Source organism: Budorcas taxicolor, chromosome 15 (assembly GCF_023091745.1).
Source record: "Budorcas taxicolor isolate Tak-1 chromosome 15, Takin1.1, whole genome shotgun sequence".
NCBI classification, from domain to species: Eukaryota; Metazoa; Chordata; class Mammalia; order Artiodactyla; family Bovidae; genus Budorcas; species Budorcas taxicolor.
The window spans coordinates 4,033,173-4,055,612 of record NC_068924.1 but is presented as its reverse complement, the minus strand read 5'-3'; the positions used below and the strand labels follow the sequence as shown (position 1 = coordinate 4,055,612).

At 38.4% G+C, this 22,440-nt stretch overlaps 1 protein-coding gene across 1 annotated transcript in view; it reads right to left on the bottom strand.

Annotated features, from left to right (window-relative positions):
• PDGFD (platelet derived growth factor D) overlaps positions 1-22,440 on the bottom strand; it is a 277,802-nt gene that overhangs the window by 24,412 nt on the left and 230,950 nt on the right. The window contains exons 5-6 of the mRNA XM_052653124.1: positions 9,924-9,986; positions 2,890-3,088 (exon numbers count right to left, since the gene is read on the bottom strand). Coding sequence (XP_052509084.1) covers positions 2,890-3,088; positions 9,924-9,986 — 262 coding nt within the window. The remainder of the gene's footprint in view (positions 1-2,889; positions 3,089-9,923; positions 9,987-22,440) is intronic.

Sequence of the window (22,440 nt, the reverse complement as noted above, 5' to 3'; positions counted from 1 at the left end):
CTCTGAGGATCCCTCTCAATCTCCTGAAAATGAAAGTCTCTCAGTTGTGTCTGACTCTTTGTGACCCCATGGACTATAGTTCACGGAATTCTCTAGGCCAGAGGGGATCTACTCAATCTCCTAGGAGCCATAAAATAATATCAATGCCCTAGGCTCACCCTCAGAGTTTCTGAGTCCGTGTGACTGGGACAGCACTAGGCACCTGTATTTTGTTAAAGCTCCCCAGGTGGCTTAACATTCAGCCACAGTTGAAACACTTAGGTCCTAGGATCTCACATTGCTCATTCCTATCTAACTCTTTGGACTGTAGCCTACCAGGCTCCTCTGTCCATGCAAGAATACTCTCTCCAGGCAAGAATACTGGAATAAGTTGCCATTTGCTTCTCCAGGGAACCTTCCCAACTGAGGGATCAAGCCAGGTCTGCATTGCAGGCAGATTTTTTTATTTTTTATTTTTTTTTACCATCTGAGTCACCAGGGAAACCCCTTAGAGAAAATACAGAGATACAACAGCAATGCAGTAATAGGACAAATAAGTGCTATAGCATCTCAAGTACTCCAAACTTGAGAAGTATGGAGTGGTGGGCTTCACAGAGAGAAAACAAGGGGCAATAAAGGCTCCATCAAGGAAGTGAAGCAGTCATTTCAGAAATCTCAGTAACTACAACTGGCTAACATCTCTTGAGCAGTACTATGTGTCAGGTGCTTTGGAGAGAACCTCTAACAATTCCTGAAAGTAGGTATTATCATACTTGCCAATAAGGAAACTGAGGATCAGGAACAATCAATGATTAGCCTGAAAATAATCACCAAACTTGTAAGTGGCAGGGTTAGGATTTGAACCAAGATGCCTCCAACTCAACATAATATCTGGGGGAAAATAAGTAATGAATTTAGGTGATTTTTAAATTTTAGTATTTCATAAAAATAGGTGTCAAGTAGGGCTGACCCTCAAATAGCTGTCATGGTTAAGATACTTGAAGACATAGTCATGTTTTATCATTTCTCTGTCCAATGCCATTTCAATATTTTTTTTCTGGGGTTCTCAAAGCATCATGAATATTTTATTGTCTTTCAAGTTGACCTAGTAGAGATCCAAAGACAGCAATGCCTTATAAAAAAGCATTTTCTTTTTTGTGTTGGATACAAGGTGAGCACTGAGGAAATTTGATTTGAGAGTGGCACTGTCCTGCATGTGACATCCTAGGTGGTGCTAGTGGTAAAGAACCTGCCTGCCAATGAAGGAGATGCAAGAGACTTGGGTTCCATCCCTGGGTTGGGAAGATCCCCTGGAGAAGGAAATGGCAACTCACTGCAGTACTCTTGCCTGGAGAATCCCATGGACAGAGGAGCCTGGTGGGCTACAGTCCATAGCGTCGCAAAGAGTCGGACACGACTAAAGTGACTTAGCACTCACACAGGCATGCGCCGTGTCTCCATAACATCAGGGCCACCAGTGACTCTGTTGTTCCCACTTAGCTGTGCAATTTACATATATAAGATTATGACCTAAGCCATAAGTAGCAGATTTAGGCAGGAGTTAACTAATTAGTCACTTCAGCCCCTACATATTCTAACAGATTGCCCTCACCAACACAAACATTATCTGTAGAAGGGCCCAGGTTCACAATTACTGAAAGTGAAAGTCACTCAGTCATGTCCCACTCTTTGCAACCCCATGGATTGTGGCTTGCTAGGCTCCTCTGTACATGGAATTTTCCAGGACAGAATACTGGAGTGGGTAGCCTTTCCCTTCTGCAGGGGATCTTCCAACCCAGGGATGGAGTCCAGGTCTCCCACACTATGGGTGGATTCTTTACCATCTGAGCCGCCAGAGAAGCCCAAGAATACTGGAGTGGGCAACCTATCCCTTCTCTTTAAAAGGACCTCTGTTACTACAAAGAAACAGGCTGTACTGTATTAAATATCTTTACATCTGTGATGCAAGTCAGCCTTATAAGACTTCCAAAGAAAATGTTAATAATAACAATTCTTAACAAATGAAGCAAGAACATAACAGATTAGAAATTATACTTTTATTCAATAAGAGGTAATTGCAAATTATTTCTCTATTAGTTTGAGTTAAACATTCAAATAAACATTCACATCCTAAAATCATATTACCCAGATGCAGCATCCGATTTTTTAAGAGTTTAAGAACTATGGTTTTAACTCTTGATGTTTTAACTCTGCTGAATATTCTTTTCTCGTCCCTTCACTGTGTTTTTCTGAACCTTCCAACTGAATGTGTGCCCTCACACTTGTGGAAAATATCCCACATCTTTGTTTCTTTCTTGGGACCTTTCCATCCTATGAACTATCAAGGACGCCAAGCCTATGGAGGACCTTATGAAATTTTTTGGAAAGGACACTGAATGAGTAGAGTTGTAATCCTCCAGAATTTTGACCACTGCTTCACCAGGAGCGTCTCCTGCGAACACTGAATAAGTCCTGGGCTAATTAAACACTCACATCCATCAGAGAGACACAGAGGACTGTTACACATGCACTGATATTGGAGGCAAGAGACCGTGATTCTCCTTTCCTCTCCATTGCCATGCAGCCTTTGAAGAGTTATCCAGCTCCCCTGACGTTGGTCACCTCTACTATTTATGGTGGGACTAAAAATACCTTGTTTGCCAAGAAGCACAAAGTTGATCCAGCTGATTTTATAAGGTCTTTTCTAGCTCCAAACTTTGAATGACTCAAGTCTTTCTTAGTTGTATACAAACAACACAGTTTGGGCAAAACACAGAATATCATTTGAAAGTGTTGTGAAAAGATATATAATAATCTGATTTAAGTGTATTAAATATATTGCATTGCAAACTCTTACTTGTTACTATTAGCACTTGTATCTGCTTATGAAGAACTGTATCTGTTTCTTACCTTTTGACTTCCTGTCATGATACGATCTGCCTCGATGATGAGGGGTATCCAAATACAGATTCTCAAGATCGTCTTGCCATGATTCTGGATTGAAGTGCTTGAGCAGCTCTTCCACAGTATCAAATTCTGCAATCGTTTTATCCAGAGCATCCGCAGTAAGAGTGGGGTCCGTTACTGATGGAGAGTGATAGGATACCCCCTAAGAGTGACATACAGCTCAGTGTACTCAGAAAAAGTGCATTGCTATGAAATACAAGTCACACAACCTTATGGAAGGAACACAGACTTCCGATTATAAGACATCATGTATATAAATATCATGGTAAGCCCCTATGCCATAGTCTTGCCATATTCCTAAATAATTACTTGGTAAATCACAGTCATTTGCTTTACTGCAAATCAAAAACAGGAAGATTATAAAATACCCAGCATCTGAACTGTAATCATTAAAAATGATACCAGATAAATGGAAATATCAAAATAAGTCATTAAATTTCTTGGTTCAAAGACCCAAATCATCATATCCATATCAACAAATAATGGTAATAGGTAAATTATGAACTCCTTTCATCTTCTGTGCAAACTGTGAGTAATCCATTTCATCTCCCTTGCTTAGCCTCAATGCCCCCTCTTTATAACTCACCTAGCACAACAGACGTTCTCTGAGCAGTGTTTATATTTACTCTGCAAATATCTTGATAAAATTTGGTACGTTAAGCAGCTTATTGTCAACAAGAATAATAAGCCATGAAACTGGCTCCCTTGACTGGAAGATTCACTTGGGTGTGTACGTGTGTAAATGCACTTTGTGTGTGTGTGTGTATGCGTTTTAAGTGCTATAATTGCTAGGGATCCCTGTTGCCATTAAAACATTCTCAGGAATACTCCTTAAGTGGGGAATGCAACATCATAGAAAGTCTGGAAGGGATTATGCATTTTGTCATGGAATATATTCCCATATAAATTTCTAAGCACTTACTTCACTAACCCTTGTACAATCTAGAGGTAAATGAGCCATGAGTCAAACATCTCTGTAAAAATTCATGACCCATTAATAAGGGAATGGAAAGCATAGTCTCCAATGTTTTCTAAATGTCTTTAAAGAAACTGCTAAACAAATAATATCCCCCAAGGGCAAGTATCTCATATCTATATAGGAAAATAAAAATTAATGAAAACTTACATTTCTGAAACTTAGCTGTATTCCTATAGAGAAATAATATGCATATGCCTTATAGAGTCCCAGAGAGCAAAGCCCACAATTATTTTCAGACTTTCAGGTGAATGCTTTTTAACAAATCAAGATCCAAAGATACCCAAATGACACTTACTCTTGGGGAAAATTAAGAGGTTTTCAGTTTAGTTCAGTTGCTCAGTCATGTCTGACTCTTTGCAACCCCATGGACTGCAGCATGCCAGGCCTCCCTGTCCATCACCAACTTCAGGAGCTTACTCAAACTCAGGTCCATTGAGTTGGTGAGGCCATCCAACCATTTCATCTTTTGTTGACCCTGGCTCATCCCACCTTCAAACTTTCCCAGCATCAGGGTCTTTTCCAATCAGTCAGTGCTTTGCATCAGGTAACCAACTATTTCAGCTTCACCATCAGTCCTTCCAATGACTATTCAGGACTGATTTCCTTTAGGATGGACTAGTTGGATCTCCTTGCAGTCCAACAGACTCTAAAGAGTCTTCTCCAACATCACAATTCAAAAGCATCAATTCTTTGGCGTTGATCTTTCTTTATAGCCTAACTCTCACATCCATATATGACTATCGGAAAAACTATAGCTTTGACTAGATGGACATTTGTTAACAAAGTAATGTCTCTGCTTTTTAATATGCTGTTTAGGTTTGTCATAGCTTTTCTTCCAAGGAGCAAGTGTCTTTTAATCTCTCATGGGTGCAGTCATCATGTGCAGTGATTTTGGAGCCCCCCAAAATAAAGTCTGTCACTGTTTCCATTGTTTCCCCATCTATTTGCCATGAAGTGATGGGACTAGACATCATGATCTTAGTTTTTTGAATGTTGAGTTTTCAGCCAATTTTTTCACTCTCCTCATTCACTTTCATCAGGAGGCTCTTTAGTTCTTCTTCACTTTCTGCCATAACGGTGGTGTCATCTGCATATCTGAGATTACTGATATTTCTCCTGGCAATCTTGATTCTAGCTTATGCTTCATCCAGCCCAGCATTTCTCATGATGTACTCTGCATCTAAGTTAAATAAGGAGGGTGACAATATACAGCTTTGATATACTCCTTTCCCAATTTGAAACCAGGCTGTTGTTCCATGTCCAGTTCTAACTGTTCCTTCTTGGCCTACATACAGATTTCTCAGGAGGCAGATAAGGTAGTCTGGTATTCCCATCTCGTTAAGAATTTTCCACAGTTTATTGTGATCCACACAGTCAAAGGCTTTGGCATAGTCAATAAAGCATAAGTAGATATTATTTTGAAACTCCTTTGCTTTTTTGATGATCCAGTGGATGTTGGCCATTTGATCTCTGGTTCCTCTGCTTTTTCTAAATCCATCTGGAACATCTGAAAGTTCATAGTTTACATATTGCTGAAGCCTGCCTTGGAGAATTTTGAGCATTACTTTGCTAGCATGTGAGATGAGTGCAATTGTGCTATAGTTTGAGCATTCTTTGGCATTGCCTTTCTTTGGGATTGGAATGAAAACTGACCTTTTCCAGTCTTGTGGCCACTGCTGAGTTTTCCAAATTTGCTAGCATATTGAGTGTAGCACTTTCACAGCATCATCATTTAGGATCTGAAATAGCTCAACTGGAATTCCATCACCTCCACTAGCTTTGTTTGTAGTGATGCTTCCTAAGGCCCACTTACTTCACATTCCAGGATGTCTGGTTCTAGGTAAGGGATCACACCATCATGATTATCTGGGTCATGAAGATCTTCTTTGTAATCTTCTGTTTAATCTTACCACCTCTTCTTAATATCTTCTGATTCTTTTAGGTTCATACTATTTCTGTCCTTTATTGTGCCCATCTTTGCATGAAATATTCCCTTTGTATCTCTGATTTTCTTGACAAGATCTCTAGTCTTTCCCATTCTATTGTTTTCCTCAATGTCTTTGCATGTTCACTGAGGAAGGCTTTCTTATTTCTCCTTGCTATTCTTCGGAATTCTGCATTCAAGTGGGTATATCTTTCCTTTTCTCCTTTGCCTTTAGCTTCTCTTTGTTTCTCAGCTATTTGCAAGGCCTCCTCAGACAACTATGTTGCCTTTTGGCATTTCTTTTTCTTGGGGATGGTCTTGATCCCTGCCTCCTGTACAATGTCACGAACCTCTGTTCATAGTTCTTCAGACAGTATGACTATCAGATCAAATCGCTTGAATCTGTTTGTCACTTCTACTTTATAATAATAAAGGATTTGACTTAGGTCATCCCTCAATGTACTAGTGGTTTTCCCTACTTTCTTCCATTTAAGTCTGAATTTGGCAATAAGGAATTCATGATCTGAGCCACAGTCAGCTCCTGGTCATGTTTTTGCTGACTGTATAGAGCTTCTCCATCTTTGACTGCAAAGAATATAATCAATCTGATTTCAGTATTGACAGTCTGGTAACGTCCGTGTGTAGAGTCTTCTCTTGTGTTGTTGGAAATGGTGCTTGATATTATCAATGAGTTCTCTTGGCAAAACTCTATTAGCCTTTGCCCTGCTTCATTTTTTTACTCCAAGGCTAAATTTGTCTGTTACTCCAGGTATCTCTTGACTACCTACATTTGTATTCCAGTCCCCTATAATGAAAAGGACATCTTTTTTGGGTGTTAGTTCTAGAAGGTCTTGTAGGTCTTCATAGAACCAGTCAACATCAGGTTTTTCAGCATTACTGTTTGGGGCATAGACTTGGATTACTGTGATATTGAATGGTTTTCTTTGGAAACCAACAGAGGTCATTCTGTCATTTTTGAGATTGAATCTAAGTACTGCATTTCAGACTCCTGTTGACTATGAGGGCTACTCCATTTCTTCTAAGGGATTCTTGCCCACAGTAGTAGATATAATGGTCATCTGAGTTAAATTCACCCATTCCAGCCCATTTTAGTTCACTGCTTCCTAAATGTTGATGTTCACTTTGTTCCTGTTTGACCACTTCCAATTTACCTTGATTCATGGACCTAACATTCCAGGTTCCTATGTAATATTGTCCTATGCAATATTGTTAAGAGGTTTTATAAGAGCATAAATACCTACTATTGGTATAATTTGCTGTAATTCAAATACACCCTATATGGAAAGGGAGTAAGTGGCAGATGGGGTTTGGAGTGTAAAGTGAGAGACATGAGATAGACTGGTGAAGGTACCAGTCCGACTATTTAATCTAGGAGTGTATTTGTGTTTGTGTTTGTGTGTGCATGGCTCATAGAAGCTGAACCCTGATTAAGGTACATTACTTCTGTCTTTCACAACCCTCTTGGTACACTATACTCAAGGCAGCTAAATTTACGATTCAGTAACACAAGTCCAAATTCCCACTCAACTTTGTGTTGTCTGGATCTACAGTCTACTTGGCTCTTACTGACCACATGATTTACAGTTAGCTTTGTATCACAATAATGTGGTCTAAGATCCACAAAATCAAAATTAACTGGCCAAAGTTAGGTGCATGACACCATATCAAAGCTTTGAAATTACATTTTTCCCTCTTTTTTGAGACAAAAGCAGGTACATCAATCAAGCCATTCAACCACAAGCAAAGCTAACTAAATGATTCTGGGGACCTCCTGGCAAGGAGCTTCCTGGGCTTCGTCTTAACAGTACCTAAGGTGTAGGGGGTGTATTCAGATGTCCCTCCAAGAGAAAGCTGTGGAGGTGCTCTTAGTCCCTGAGGATGAGGAGGGAATCCAAGCTCTGCTAATATTAGTTTGAAGAGCAAATACAAACTATAGGTACAATGTAAAAGAGAACTTATATATGAGTTTTGCTGCTTTTTTCAAGTTTTGACTTGAAATACTAATGATGCTTGGGGATTCTCTGGTGGCTCAGATGGTAAAGAATCTGCAATGGAGGAGACCTGAGTTTGATCCCTGGGTTGGCAAGATTCACTGGAGAAGAGAATGGCTACACGCTCCAGCATTGTTGCCTGGAGAATTCCATGGACAGAGGAGCCTGATGGGCTACAGTCATGGGGCCACAAAGAGTCAGACATGACTGAGCGACTAACACACTAATAATGGTTAAGAAAATATTTATGACTGACTAGGTGACCTAATCAACAATGGAGAACATTTTAGTTTCTGAGTCAATTATTTCAAAACTATTTTTTGAGGGAGATACTATTTGATTGTGCTTCTTTCAATGGCACTATAAATTTGATCTCGTTCAGATTCTGTTATATGTTCATAAAAATCAAACTAAAAGCTAAGTGAATTACTTTAAAATGATAAAAATTTGTTTTAAAAAATATTCTGAAAACTGTAAACCAGTCTCAACAGAAGCAAAGAATGGTTTACATATTGTAAAGTAAAAATAATAATAATAATAATAAATAAATGATAAATGGTTTAAAAACAAAAAAAGAAGTTAATGGGAGATCCAAGGGCTTTTGCCCCTGATTCAGAAGGTTTTTGAAAATCAGAATGCTGAGAAAAGAAGTGAAGTCTCCCTCACCTTCCAAGAGGACTCAGCAGAACCTGGACTTAGAACTCAATCTAGAAGAGTTTCCAGTGGATTCAGACATAAGGCTGAGCTTGCACAGACGCACCAAATGGATGGGACAATCCTTCTGTTTCAGAGGACCTGGGCTATCCTGAGTTAGAGGGGGACTTCAAGCTCATTAATTTCTGCCCTTGGGGCAAGGAGGGATGAGACAACCTTGAGCGATCACACAAAAGATACTTGAGCAGCCAGAGGATCTCCTGACAGAACAGAACTCTTGGTCCTGGTGGAAAAGCTGCCACTGGCACGTATCTTAAATTGTCAGTCAGCTGCTAACTGCCCACACCTCCTGCCTAGCCTCTTAGCTCCCCAGTACCCCAGCATTATTTGAATTGTCTCCTACCTGACAATAATTGCCTATACCCAGCTAATTTCAGAGCATGCATTGCCAACTGTCAGAGATGAACAAAGTTCCTGTAAAATCACCATTACAGGCCTCACTGATCTCCAGCAGATCATATTCTAGTCCAGCAGCCGCACTTGGTGAATTAAAGAGTCACAGAGTCTATAGATGAGGAAATCCTGGCATCTCAGGATATTGTTTAAAACTCCCCCCAAGAACAAAAGATAGACTGTCACTTCAGGGGGAAAAAAATAATCAACATTGACTCAGCCACAGTAACATACTTTAGAACCATAGCCAAGTTTTCTCCATGCTCTTAATCTTATAATGAACAACTGCATTTATCATATTTTAGTTTATTGCTATGCAAGTGCTACCCACAGGATTGGTGAAAACAAAACCTGCTCTTTCTGAACAAAGTAGATAAGTAGACAGAATACTGAGAAATGACTAAATTTGGAGGAAAACAAATGGAGCATGAACCATTTTAAGTTTCAGGGTGAGTTATGTTTTATTTCTAAGACACACAGAATACAAGTCTGGCTTGTACTTAAGTTTTATCTTATGAATAACACTGGGGCTTTTTCACATATGAAAAGACCATTGAAAATGCAAAGGTTAACAGCTTCCCCTGGAATATTCAAAAAGCTATTTCAAAATTCCCCACTTGAGCTTGGGCCTTGGACCTGTTTTATATATTTTATATGGCTGGATAGTCTTTTAGTTGGAATGTTCTGCTTTGAAACTCATAAATACTTAAGTCATTGTCCCCCGTGTTCCTACAATGGGTACTGACATTTCCTGGAAACCTTTCTGAAAGAGAAGGCAAAAGGGCATTGCACATAGCCCACTGTAACCTAAAAGAAATGGAAGAACACATCATGCTTGAGATCTGGCTTTCGATCAAGCCATAGATCCTTTATGAAGCTGAAGTCATCCCAGGATTGACCTTAGCTACTACTCCATAAGTTGTTTTTGCAGGCAACAGAAAAATGAATTACTTACTGAGATAGAGCTTGTGACTGACTCCCAGTTGGTCTCTGAGGCTGCTGCAGGTTGGAAATCTTCCTAGAAGGCAAAGAAACATTCATGAGAGTCAGGCAAACCCCTGTTCAACTCATTACATGCACAGTTTCATCTCAGACATCTGAATCTGCTTCCAACTATGTGACAACGGGAATACAGGCTACATGCCTGCTGAACAGATCACCATCTGCCTTAAGCACCTCTCCTCAAGAGCCCTTGTCATTCAAGACATGGACAATTGCATTCACATATTCTTATAAACACTGGTGAAATGCAAAAAATGTGAGGACAGGAGTTCAGATTTTAACTCAGTCATCCATTGGCCACGTGGCCTCTCCTCGCCAATCCTTCTCTTCCTCTCTGCAAAAGGAGTGTGCTTTTACATTGTGACATGCCATGCTACGCTCAGTCATGTCTGACTCTTTGTGACCCCGTGGACTCTAACCCACCAGGCTCCTCTGTCCATGGGGATTCTCCAGCAAGAGTACTAGAGTGGGTTACCATTTCCTCCTCCAGGGGATCTTCCTAACCCAGGGATCAAGCTCACACCTCCTGCACTGGCAGGTGTATTCTTTACCACTGAGACCTGTAAAAGGCTGACATAGGATGCTTAAATTACAGGGCCATTTCGTGGATTGACTGCATTAATTATGCAATTATAACTAGAACCTACTAAAGATTAATAATAATTATTATCAGTGTTAATGTTTACTTGGTTTGAACTACGTTCTGTAATACGTTCATTTCTGCCAAGCTAGTCTATGATAATCTGTGACCTTTTAAAGATAAATTAACTGACAAAATGCTATTCCTGACTCTATCAAGAAATGTCAGGAAGACTGGCAGGAGGAAGGAAATAGCTGTGGGAGTGACAAAGCACTACCCACTCAAGGAAAGAAAGTGAAGAGCAGACTCAAAGTCTTAAAGGGTTTGTGACCTTAGAGAAAGAAACTTTTCTTATAAGGCAAAGTTCTTTCTGATTTGCTGTTGATTATTCCAGTACCCGTAAGTTTTAAAAACATAATGGGAAGGAAAGCTGACTCTATCATTTTTCACTAGTCACACATTATTTCTTGACACTGTTAAAATAAATCACTTTGGTTAATTTCTTCTAGCCTGATCAGAGAGGAGGAGGCATTTTAAGATGATGCTGAGAAAAATTCAGCCACTCAAATTTGACAGCTTATTCACCCAAGTATGCTTACTGAACGAGAGCTAAGAATCATGTCTAAATTTCATTAACATTTTGAAGAGTTGGAAGTGTATTTGTTAACTGCTGATGATCAAATTGGTTTATATATAAATGCCTACATATAAGAAACTTCAGTTGTTTTCCAGAGGGAACTAAGGCAAATGTGGGGTACAGGAATGAACATTCATTAAAAACTGGCTGGGCATCATTATTCTAATCTCAATCTCAAGGAAGAGAGGAAAAAGAAAAGTCTCTGCCCTCTGCAAGACAGAATGTACATGGAAAGAACACTGATATCTCATGAAAGGATGAGTGCAAACAAACGAAGGTAAACATTTATATGAGTCTTCATAAACTGGTAAACAAGTCAAAATAAGCAAGAAAGCCAATGGCTTCTCCCTGTCTTGGAGATGCTATTAGTGTGAGAATATATTTCAGATTAAAAAATGGGACATGAGCCATTCTCAGATCAGAGAATTTTCATTTTTACTCACTCATGATATATTTGTTAATCATCTAATGTGATATATTTTAAGCTGAGCATAGAATCACAAGGAAATAAGAAACTATAATTCCTCTCAAGGAGTTCAAAATGTAGACAAATAAATAGGTGAACAGACTCAGGCAGGTGCTCTGATATTACTCAAGATACCACAGGTGGTGAGAAATTCTTCTTGCCTAGGAAGTGTGTTTAGGAAAATTTTGTGTAAGAAGGTAACTCGAACTGAGTATTGTAGACTCAGATAAGTAGACAAGTAAGCAGGTGGTTATTTGCTAAAATGGTATAGTAGAAGACAATCAAAGAGAGAGTAACCTAAACAATATGAGGAGAGTATACAGAAAAAGGAGCAAGTTGATGGGGAACGTTAATGAATCAGGCATGTTGGACATTAAGTATTTGTAGTACTGATATAACATCTAGGTAGACATGTTCAGGAAGCCATTTATTATATGAGAATAAACCTCATGAACTTGAGATAGAAAATAAATCCTGAACTTGAGATATAAAACTGGGATATTATCAGCATAAAAATGGCTGACATATATAGCATTGTGTAATTAACTAAATAAGCATTGGATTGTGTCAATGGCATATGGGAATCAGAAGAGGAACCATCTTAAAATTTTGGAAGTGGAAAGAACTCTTAGGATTATCTAAAATGCTAAAAGGATATGAAGGATAATCTCTTTATTTTAATTACAATATTAGAAGACCAATTCTCAGAGAGACAGTGTGCTCTATATTACACAGCCATCTTCTGGGAATGATTGGACCATCAGAGCCCATTTCTCTGTAAAAAACTGTGTGGTGACTTTTCACATCATTGCAGCTAGCATGGGTAATTGTATGCCTGGGGGAGGAAAATGGAACAGAGTCCAAAAGGAGAGTCTTCTATTGGAGGTTCTATACAGTGGCTCTAGTGGTAAAGCATCTGCCTGCCAATACAGGAGACAAAAGAGATGTGGGTTCGATCCCTGGGTCAGGAAGAGCCCCTGGAGTAGGAAACGGCAACCTACTCCAGTATTCCTGGCTGGAAAATTCCATGGGCAGAGGAACCTGCTGGGCTACAGTCCATGGGGCCGCAAAGAGTTTGACATGACCAAACCCACACACACACACACACACAGAGGTTCTATAAGCAGAGTAAGATAGGAATCTAATTTCATTCTTTTGCATTTAAATATCTAGTTTTCCCAGCACTATTTATTGGAGACTATCTTCTTCACTATTTGGGCTACAGAATTCCAGTCAGAAATTTTAATAGGAACAAATGATAAAGCACTTCATGAAGACCTATATAAAATGTATCAATAAATTTATCTCCTTTTAGCAATATGAATATTAGACATTTAAAAGAAACCAACTTTCTTTTATGTTATTTCAAAAATATGCCATTATTTATAAATGGCATTTGGGAGAATGGATACATGTATGTGAATGGCTGAGTCCCTCTGCTGATCACCTGGAATACCACATCATTGTTAAATGGCTGTGTGCTTAGTTGCTCAGTTGTGTCCAACTCTTTGTGACCCCATGGAATATAGCCCACCAGGCTCCTCTGTCCTTGGGGATTCTCCAGCAAGAATACTGGAGTGGGTTGCCATGCCCTCCTCCAGGGGATCTTCCAACCCAGGGGTCGAACCCAGGTCTTCTGCATTGCAGGTGGATTTTTTTAACCGTCTGAGCCACCAGGGAAACCCTGTTAATTGTCTATACCCCAATACAAAATGCTTCTGGTATTAAATTAAAATAAGAAGAATGACATTTAAAATAAAAGGGAATGACATCCCTTATAAAAATAAAATACAGAACCTCCCTGAAAGAGAATCATGGCATGGAAAAGAATGTGGCAATTTTACTCTCGAAGTCTATACTCCTAGGATAATTCTCATTTCTTCCATCATAATCTCCCAAATCCAAGATACCAGTAAATCTCCCAACTTCCTGTTAACTTTCTCCATGCTCCTTTCTTCTTCCTTATGTTAGGGACCAAACGACGGTCTCTAGGACCCGAGTCATGTTTACCAGAAAGAGACAGGATATGCGCTCATCCTGCCTGGCCAATCATGTAACGCCAGCTACTCCTGTAACTGAGACAAAGAACTGCCTGTATATAAGCCGCCATACTCCTTTGTTCGCGGCTCTTGTCAGATTCCCTTGTGTGGGATGAGACTTGGGCCCTAGTGCGCTAGGAATAAACAAACTCCCTTCTTGCGTTTGCAATACTGTGGTGGCCTTGCTCTCTCGGTCGGTTCGGAGATACGGGCTTGGAGCATAACACCTTAGAGTCTGCATTACACAAGGTAGCTGGAATTATCTTTTTTTCCAGCTTAACTGAGAAATAGTTGACATAAAATGCTGTATAAGTTTAAAGTATATAATGTGACAATTTGATATGTATATATTGTGAAATAATTACCACAGTAAGGTTAACACATCCATCATTCACATAATTACAAGTGTGTGTGTGTGTGTGTGTGTGTGTGTGTGTGTGAAAGAGTGTGTGGTGAGAATATTTAAGATATTCTCTTAGTAACTTTCAAGTAGATAATACAGCAGTCATCAGGCTGTGTATTAGTTCCCCAGAACCTACTAATCTTATTACTAGAAGTGTGTTATCAATATCTCACATTTCCCCCAATTCTTCTGCCTCCAGCAACCACCATTCTACTTTGTTTCTGCATAAATTCTGTTTGTTTTTTGTCTAAATGATTCCACATATAAGTGAGATCATATAGGTTTTGTCGTTTTTCGGTCTGATTACTTAGTTCACACAGGATAATGTCCTCAAGGTTCATCCATGTTGTCAGAAATGCAGATTTCCTTCTTTATTGTGATTGAAAAAATGCATAAATATAATGTAAAATATATATCATATTTTCTTTATTCATTCATCTATCAATGGACACTTATGTTGGCTATTGTGAACAACACAATGACTGTGGGAGTGCAGATATTTCTTCAGTATAGAGATTTCATTTCCTTTGGATGTATATCCAGAAGTGGGATTCCTGGATCATATGGTAGTTCTATTTTTAAATTTTCAGGAACTTCCATACTGTTTTCCATACTGGCTGCACAAATTTACATTCCCATCAAAAGTGCATTAGGGCTTTCTTTTTTCCACATCCTCAATGACAGTTGTTACCTTTTATCTTTTTAATAATAGCCATTCTACCAGGTGGCAGACAATATCTCACCATGGTTTTGATTTTCATTTTTCTGATGACTAGTGATAATAAGCATCTTTTCATGTACCTATTGACCATTTATATCCCTTTGGAAAAAAGTTTACTCAGGTCCCATTCTCATTTTAAATCCGATTATTTGATTATTATTCTTTTTCTTTTCTTTTTTGCTATTGAGTTGTATGAGTTGTTCATATATTTTTTATATTAACTGCTTATCAGACACGTAGTTAGGCAAATATTTTCTTCCATTCTGCAGGCTGACTTTTCATTCTGTTGGCTGTTTCTTTTGCTGGGTAGAATCTTTTTATTTTGATACAGTCTAACTGCTTATTTTTATAATGCCTTTGTTTTTGGTGTCATATAAAAAAAATCACTGCTAACACCAATGTCAAAAGCATTTTCCCTATGTTGTCTTCTAGGAGTTTTATACTTTCAGATCTTACATTTAAGTATTTAATCTATTTTTAGTTAGCTTTTGTGATGTGAGTAGTATAATAGGGGTCTAATTTCATTCTTTTGCATTTGAGTATCTAGTTTTCCCAACACCATTTATTGAAAATACTATCTCTCTTGTATTGAGTATTCTTGATTCCACTGTCAAATATTGATTTGTTTCTTTGTTCTCAATTCTATTTCATTGATATCTTTTTAAACTGTAAGTCAAGTCACTCTGTTTTCTGTTTAAAAAAGAAGCAACAGCTTTCCATTGCACTCAGATAATCTGGTTTCATAAAAGCTGACCACTGCTTACCACAGCTCCTGGTGTTTTCTCTGATTTGATGTTCTACTGTTCTTACCAAACCCCCTCCCCTCCTACACTGGCCTTCTCACAGTCTTTCAAATAACACCTCCAAGCTTCTTCTCCCCCTGAATCTAAATTTGTTGTTGGCTGGGATGCTCTTTCTCCAAGTCTTAGTTCTCTGTTCAAGTATCAAATATTTCGAGAACCTCTTCTGAACACTATTTAAAATACTTCCACTCTTGGTTGCTCTGTTCGTTTATCTTGCTTAATTTTCTTCAAAGCATTTAGGATGAACAGAAGTGATTTTATATTTGTTTACTGCTGATTATCTTTTTTCCTCAAGTAGAAAGTATGCTACCGAATGACAGGGACCTTGTTGATTGCTCTCTTCTCTATCCCAAGTTCTTAGCTAGTTTTGGTACACACTCCAATTTCTCTGGTCTCTAGTGCATATTCAGGAAAGATGTTCAGCTGCTACCTAACCCTCTCCGCCGCCCAGTATAGGTAAGCAAGACAGACAGTTCTTAAGATGGTTTGACTGTAAGATGCTGCAAAAGTGATATACATTCAGTAAAAAAACCTGCACTTTAAATTTTGAATTTTGATCTTTTCTCTAGCTAGCAACGTGTGGTAGGATACTTTCTCCCAGTCATGCACAGGATCATGACGGTAAACAACTGGTACACCACAACAATTCTGGACCTGAACAGTTATTCTGTTTTTCACGTTCAGTATTCGATAAATTTCATGAGATAGTAAACACTTTATTATTAGAGAATAGGCTTGGTATTAGGTGATTTTGCTCAAGCATAAGTTTATGTGTGTGCTGGAACATGTTTAAGGCAGGCTAGGATAAGCTATAATGTTTGGTAGATGAGATGTATTAAATACATTTTCAGTGTAATATTTTCAATAGGTTTATTGGGATGTAATCTTGCCATAAGCTGAGGAAGATCTATAGTTTAATAGTCAAGGTCCTTTCTGAACAGTTGGTGCCTGTGTCATTCTATTTGCTCAGTTCAGTTCAGTCGTGTCCAACTCTTTGTGACCCCATGGACTGCAGCACACCAGGCCTCCCTGTCCATCACCAACTCCCGGAGTTTACTCAAATTCATGTCCATTGAGTCAGTGATGCCATCCAACCATCTCATCCTCTGTAAGCCCCTTCTCCTCCTGCTTTTCATCTTTCCCTCTTCAAGGTCTTTTCCAAGGAGTCAGTTCTTCACATCAGGTGGCCAAAGTATTGGCATTTCAGCTCGAGCATCAGTCCTTCCAATGAATATCCAGGACTGATTTCCTTTAGGATTGAGTGGCTTTGATCTCCTTTTGTCCAACGGACTCTCAAGTGTCTTCTCCAACACCACAGTTCAAAAGCATCAATTCTTTGGTGTTCAGCTTTCTTTATAGCCCAACTTTCACATCCATACACGACTACTGGAAAAACCATAGCTTTGACTAGATGGACCTTTGTCGGCAAAGTAATGTCTCTGCTTTTTAATATGCTGTCTAGGTTGGTCATAACTTATCTTCCAAGGAGCAAGTATCTTATATGTTTTTAATATCATCCTGGGGAGACAGCTAGTTTTCCAAACTGCAGGCTAATTAAAGACAAACTCCTTTTTTTATGGGTGTTCTCAGCAGAGCAGTGCCCTTAGCATTACTTTAAGACATGCTAAAATGGAACAGTGACCAATCATTGAAAATGTATTAAAACAGTCCAGCTTACAAAAACACATTTCTGTTCTTTGTTACAGCAAAGTCAGATAAGTGCTTTAAAAGCCATGTCCAATTCATCTAGGGAGAGAGAACTGTTCCAAGAAGCTAGGACAAGCTTAGTCCTCGATTTCTTTAGTGCATGCTCCTGAAAGGTGGTATGTTCCATCCTAGAGGAAAGAAGCTGACATTTTGGCTTTGTTATTCCGTTAGTCCCTGTAGGAACCTCAGGTTCTGTGGGTGCCTTATTGAGGTCATCTAGAAGTCTAGTGCCCTCCCTTGAGAGATAAGGAAACTGATGCTCAAAGAGAGAAGGAACTGGCCATCACCCCAAATCGAGGATTACTGAAGTCAGGACTAGAACCCAAGAAGCTACTCTATCTCTTAGTCACTTTTTTTTTTTTTCCAATTCACCAAATAATGACATGTATCATTCTGTTATTATAGGCATTTTAATCTGCATTGTCTTAATCTAATGAGAATTAATTTATGCCATTAAAATTATAACAAATTACTCTCAGTTCATATTCTCACATTAAAATAGTTCCTAATTATATTTTGGCAGTGAAACTCATTATTTGGCATTTTGAAATGAAACCCCCTCACTCTCTGCATTATACTATTTGGAGTAATTCTAATAACATAGATATGATTCTCAGATGTTCACTTTTTAAACAGCTTAGTATGTAAGGTTTGGTTTGGATGAGAAAAGCATTACAGCCAAGAATGGTGAAAAGGTATATGAAAGTAAAATCTTAAAGTACCGCATAAAAGGCGGGTAGATATTTATATAATTGTAGTGTGGAAGAGTTGTTTCTAAGTATGAATGCTAAAGTCGGAAAATGTAAAACCTGATACACCTCACATACACAAATCACTGTATAAATCCCCAAAATACCAAAGACAGAACGGAAAGCATACTGACAACTAGCAAATATACTGGTAGCAGATTCAACAGATAAAAAGTTAATATACTTAAAATAATACAAACTCATAAATCAAAAGGTTAAAAAACAGCATGTTCTATGTAATAGAGTTTGCTAGAAACCTGTACAGACTATCTGCACCAGGACAGAAGCAGCGTTGGGGAAGAAAACGTGGATTGGAGGGTCGGTGCCTCCATTTACCTGGACTGACAGTATCACCCGTGTATCCCCTAGTGGAAAATAAAAGCCTATTTTATAGAAATGTTTCTCACAAATTACTAAATACACAATTGTTCAAAGATGAAACAATAAAGGCTGTTCTAGAATGATATTTGGTTGCACCTAAAACATGGCTGATGCGACATAAACTTCAATGTTTTTAAAAACAGTCACAGAAATATGTAGGGTTTTGTTTTTTTTTTTCAATCAGTACCATTTTATTTTATCTCACTTTTTGGTTGTTTTTTTCTTTTTTTTTCATTATTTCCCTTTCCATTATGTTTTATTACAGGATATTGAATATAGCACCCTATGCTATACAATAGGACCTTGTTGTTTCTCAGAAACATGCAGTGTTTAAAAACAGCCACAGAAATATGAAATCAGTTCAGGGTCAGACAGGCATTTTTCTGGCTGTATTTGCAGTTTATGCACAGGCTGAAAGCAAATACAGCTGGGGACAAAATAGCATTATAAGTAATGAATAGTTTCGATATTAATCCCCTATATTTAAAGACTGCAATATGAATGGAAATTTCCATTTTCAGAAAAGCTATCTCCAGATAACCCTTACTTGCCATCAGTCACCTTGAGCTCATCCCACAGGGCACGTGGTGTATCACAAGCAAAAAAGTAAATAACCTACTAGTTCCTCTACCAAGGCAAGCCTGTACACATTTATTCATTGAATGCCTACACTGGATGTGCAAAAGAATCCTTTTCCTGTTCCTTTATAGTGGAGTAGGACACTTGTCTTTTGAATCTGGTTGCTACGACAGTGTTCCAAACATTTGGGATAATTATTTGTACCACCTGTTTCTGGAACTCTCAGAGGATGGCTGTTCATTTTTATCCTAGGTGATTATGCTGTACGTGAGCAGATGAGCCGTGAACTGTTCATTGCTCAGAGGTTGTACTCCACCATCTCTTAAAATATATGCTGTTATGTGGGGTTTTTAAAAAGCATTCAACCAAAACAACCTTTAATTTACCAAGGCTGATTTATTTTAGAAAAGCTTTAAAAGACATTTCCCTAATTAAAAATAAATGTTTCTTCTGTTTGCTGTTTTATATTCACTCCACACAAGCAAAAAATAAAGAAATATCTCTCTGTGCTTTTTGACTGAACTAATGCTTAAAGGTGTTTCTTTTGAAATGGAAAAGAAACACAGAGGGATTTGACATGATTCAGAAAACCATAATGAGAAAACATACTACAACATTTATTCCTCCAGTGTATTCTTCATTTCATGACACTCTGCTCAGTTCATGATCCACTGCTGCTGCTGCTAAGTCACTTCAGTCGTGTCCGACTCTGTGCAACCCCATAGACGGCAGCCCACCAGGCTCCCCGGTCCCTGGGATTCTCCAGGCAAGAACACTGGAGTGGGTTGCCATTTCCTTCTCCAATGCATGAAAGTGAAAAGTGAAAGGGAAGTCGCTCAGTCGTGTCCGACTCTTCGTGACCCCATGGACCGCAGCCTACCAGGCTCCTCTGTCGGTGGGATTTTCCAGGCAAGAGTACTGGAGTGGGGTGCCATCACCTTCTCCATCATGACCCACTGAGGGAAATGCAAATAATGCTAAACTTGGAGCCCTGAGTCTTAGGATCACTCTACAGGTGAGATCATTTAAAACAAAGACCTTGATACTCCAGTACATGGATTTCTGGCATGTAATCCAAGTGACATATGTGGGAATGATACATGATATCTTAATGTCTATAGGAATAGAATGAAGCAAGTATTGAAAACTCTTAGGTTCAATCAAACTCTGTGGTCCAACCAAATCTTTATAAGTATCATTCATTACGTGATCATCATCAAACCAGCTCTTTTCCAAGTATTAAGTGAAAAGCCTTGGCTTGAGGCAAGCTTTTATCGGCAAAAACATTTAATATAAGGATATCAAGAGTTCAAGGATCAATAATTAATAAGAATCAAAGAGCATGTTTCAAAGTTAGAGAATTTTCCTATGAAATTTAATAACATATGTTCTTAGAGCTATAAGAAGCCATGGACATGAATCATCTATTATTGGAAATATAAGCTATATATTTAATAAAACAAATATATCTTTAGTAAAAAAAAAATAGTCCTTGTAGATAAGACACACTTGCAGATTTCCACTGGCCAAAGAATTAATTTTATCACCTTTTCACTTATCATTATTGATGATAAAGTATGTACAATGTTTTAATTTAAAACTCCTAGGATTCATCCATGTATTTTTTTAGCTTTTTATTTTTTAATTAATTTATTTTTTACTGAAGGATAATTGCTTTACAGACTTTTGCTGTTTTCTGTCATCCATGAATTTTTAATGCTAATGTCAAGATTTTTTTTAAGTTCACTTTTATTCTTATAAGATAAGAAACTTTTTATACCTGTCAGTTTCTGATTTCTTCAGATGGAATCTAGTCTGGGAAGCTGTTCTCAACAGGATAAGCAATGACTGACCAAACATCAGTCCAATGGGCAAAGAAGAAAGTTCCTCTGACAAGCAGAAAAGAGATCATCAGTTTAGAGGTTGTCATGAGAGTTGTCTTGAGAATTAAAGAAAGTCTGATCTGTGTTTGCAGACAGACAGAGAGAAAAGGTCTATTCAAATAGAAAAAGGATGAACAACAAGCAATTATCATCTGTATACAATAATTAAGTTGAGGAAAACATGAAGATCCTGGAGAGGAGAGACGGATGAATGAAGAAGTGGTTAAAGCCTTTGTTTGCCAAGCAAGGACATCTCAGCAAAGGGCTGAACAGAAAATTGAAAATTGCGCAACACAACCTTGGTAGTAGCTTTCATTGTGTTTGATACATACAAAGATACATGAACATTTAATTTACATCTCGAAAAGTACTGCCAGAGGTCTCTCTACAATGTGTTGCTGAAAAGCTAGTGCAGGTTTAAATTTTGTGATTAGCTCTTATAAACACAATAAAATTGTTTAGTATTAAGAAAACTCTATGATTAATTGTCTGGCAGTAACAGGTGCTTTTTCTGGAGCGTAGAATATGTGACCAGTATTACAGGAAACCCTTCCACACACGAGGGGCTTCCCAGGTGGAGCTAGTGGTAAAGAACCCACCTGCCAGTGCCAGAGACTTAAGAGAAGCAGGTTCGATCCCTAGACAGGGAAGATCCCCTGCAGGAGGAAATGGCAACGCACTCCAGTATTCTTGCATCCCATTCACCATTTCTGTAGCTTTAAGAGATGAGAAAATAGGGAGAAAAGACGCTTAAAAGGAATCTGCCTGTGGAATCAAGCATGGTTTTAAGAGGCTTCACAAACACCTGAACCAGAGGCTGACTCTTCCTGTTCTTTCATCTCTGCTGAACTAGTCCTCTTTTCATTTATAAAGAATCCTTTTATAACCTAAACAAATACCCTTGATTTATACTAAGTATAGGTTTTCATACATTTCTTAACTGCATTTCAAAAAAAAATATTTGGCTTAGATCATCAGTAGCCTGAATACTATTTTTTTTTTTAGCCTGAATATTATTAAAGATTGTGTTTTGGATAGTGCTAAGTTAATCTTAAAGATTATTTACACTACCAAGCTAAAATGGATGGCTGAGGAAATTACTTTGCTACGTTAGGAAAATTACAAATTTGAAATGAAGAAGAGAAATATCGACCTGAATTATTCATGTTTTCTTCTCCCCATTTAGCACAACTCCCGGTACATAGTGAGCACTCTGTTTTTCGGTTTGTTTTTGTTGATGGGGCAAGTAACACTTCATACTCAAAATTCAACAAACCATTTCACTTTGTCTGGATGACTCTGTGCTGAAATCCACACCCCTAAGGACTACAAAACTTCTCTCTACTCTGAAAGTGAAAAGTGAAAGTGTTAGCCGTTTAGTCTTATCTGACTCTTTGCGACCCCTGCCAGGCTCGTCTATCCGTGGAATTCTCTAGGCAAGAATACTGGAGTGGATTGCTGTTCCTTTCTCCAGGGGATCTTCCCAACCCAGGGACTGAACTCTGGTCTTCTGCATTGCAGG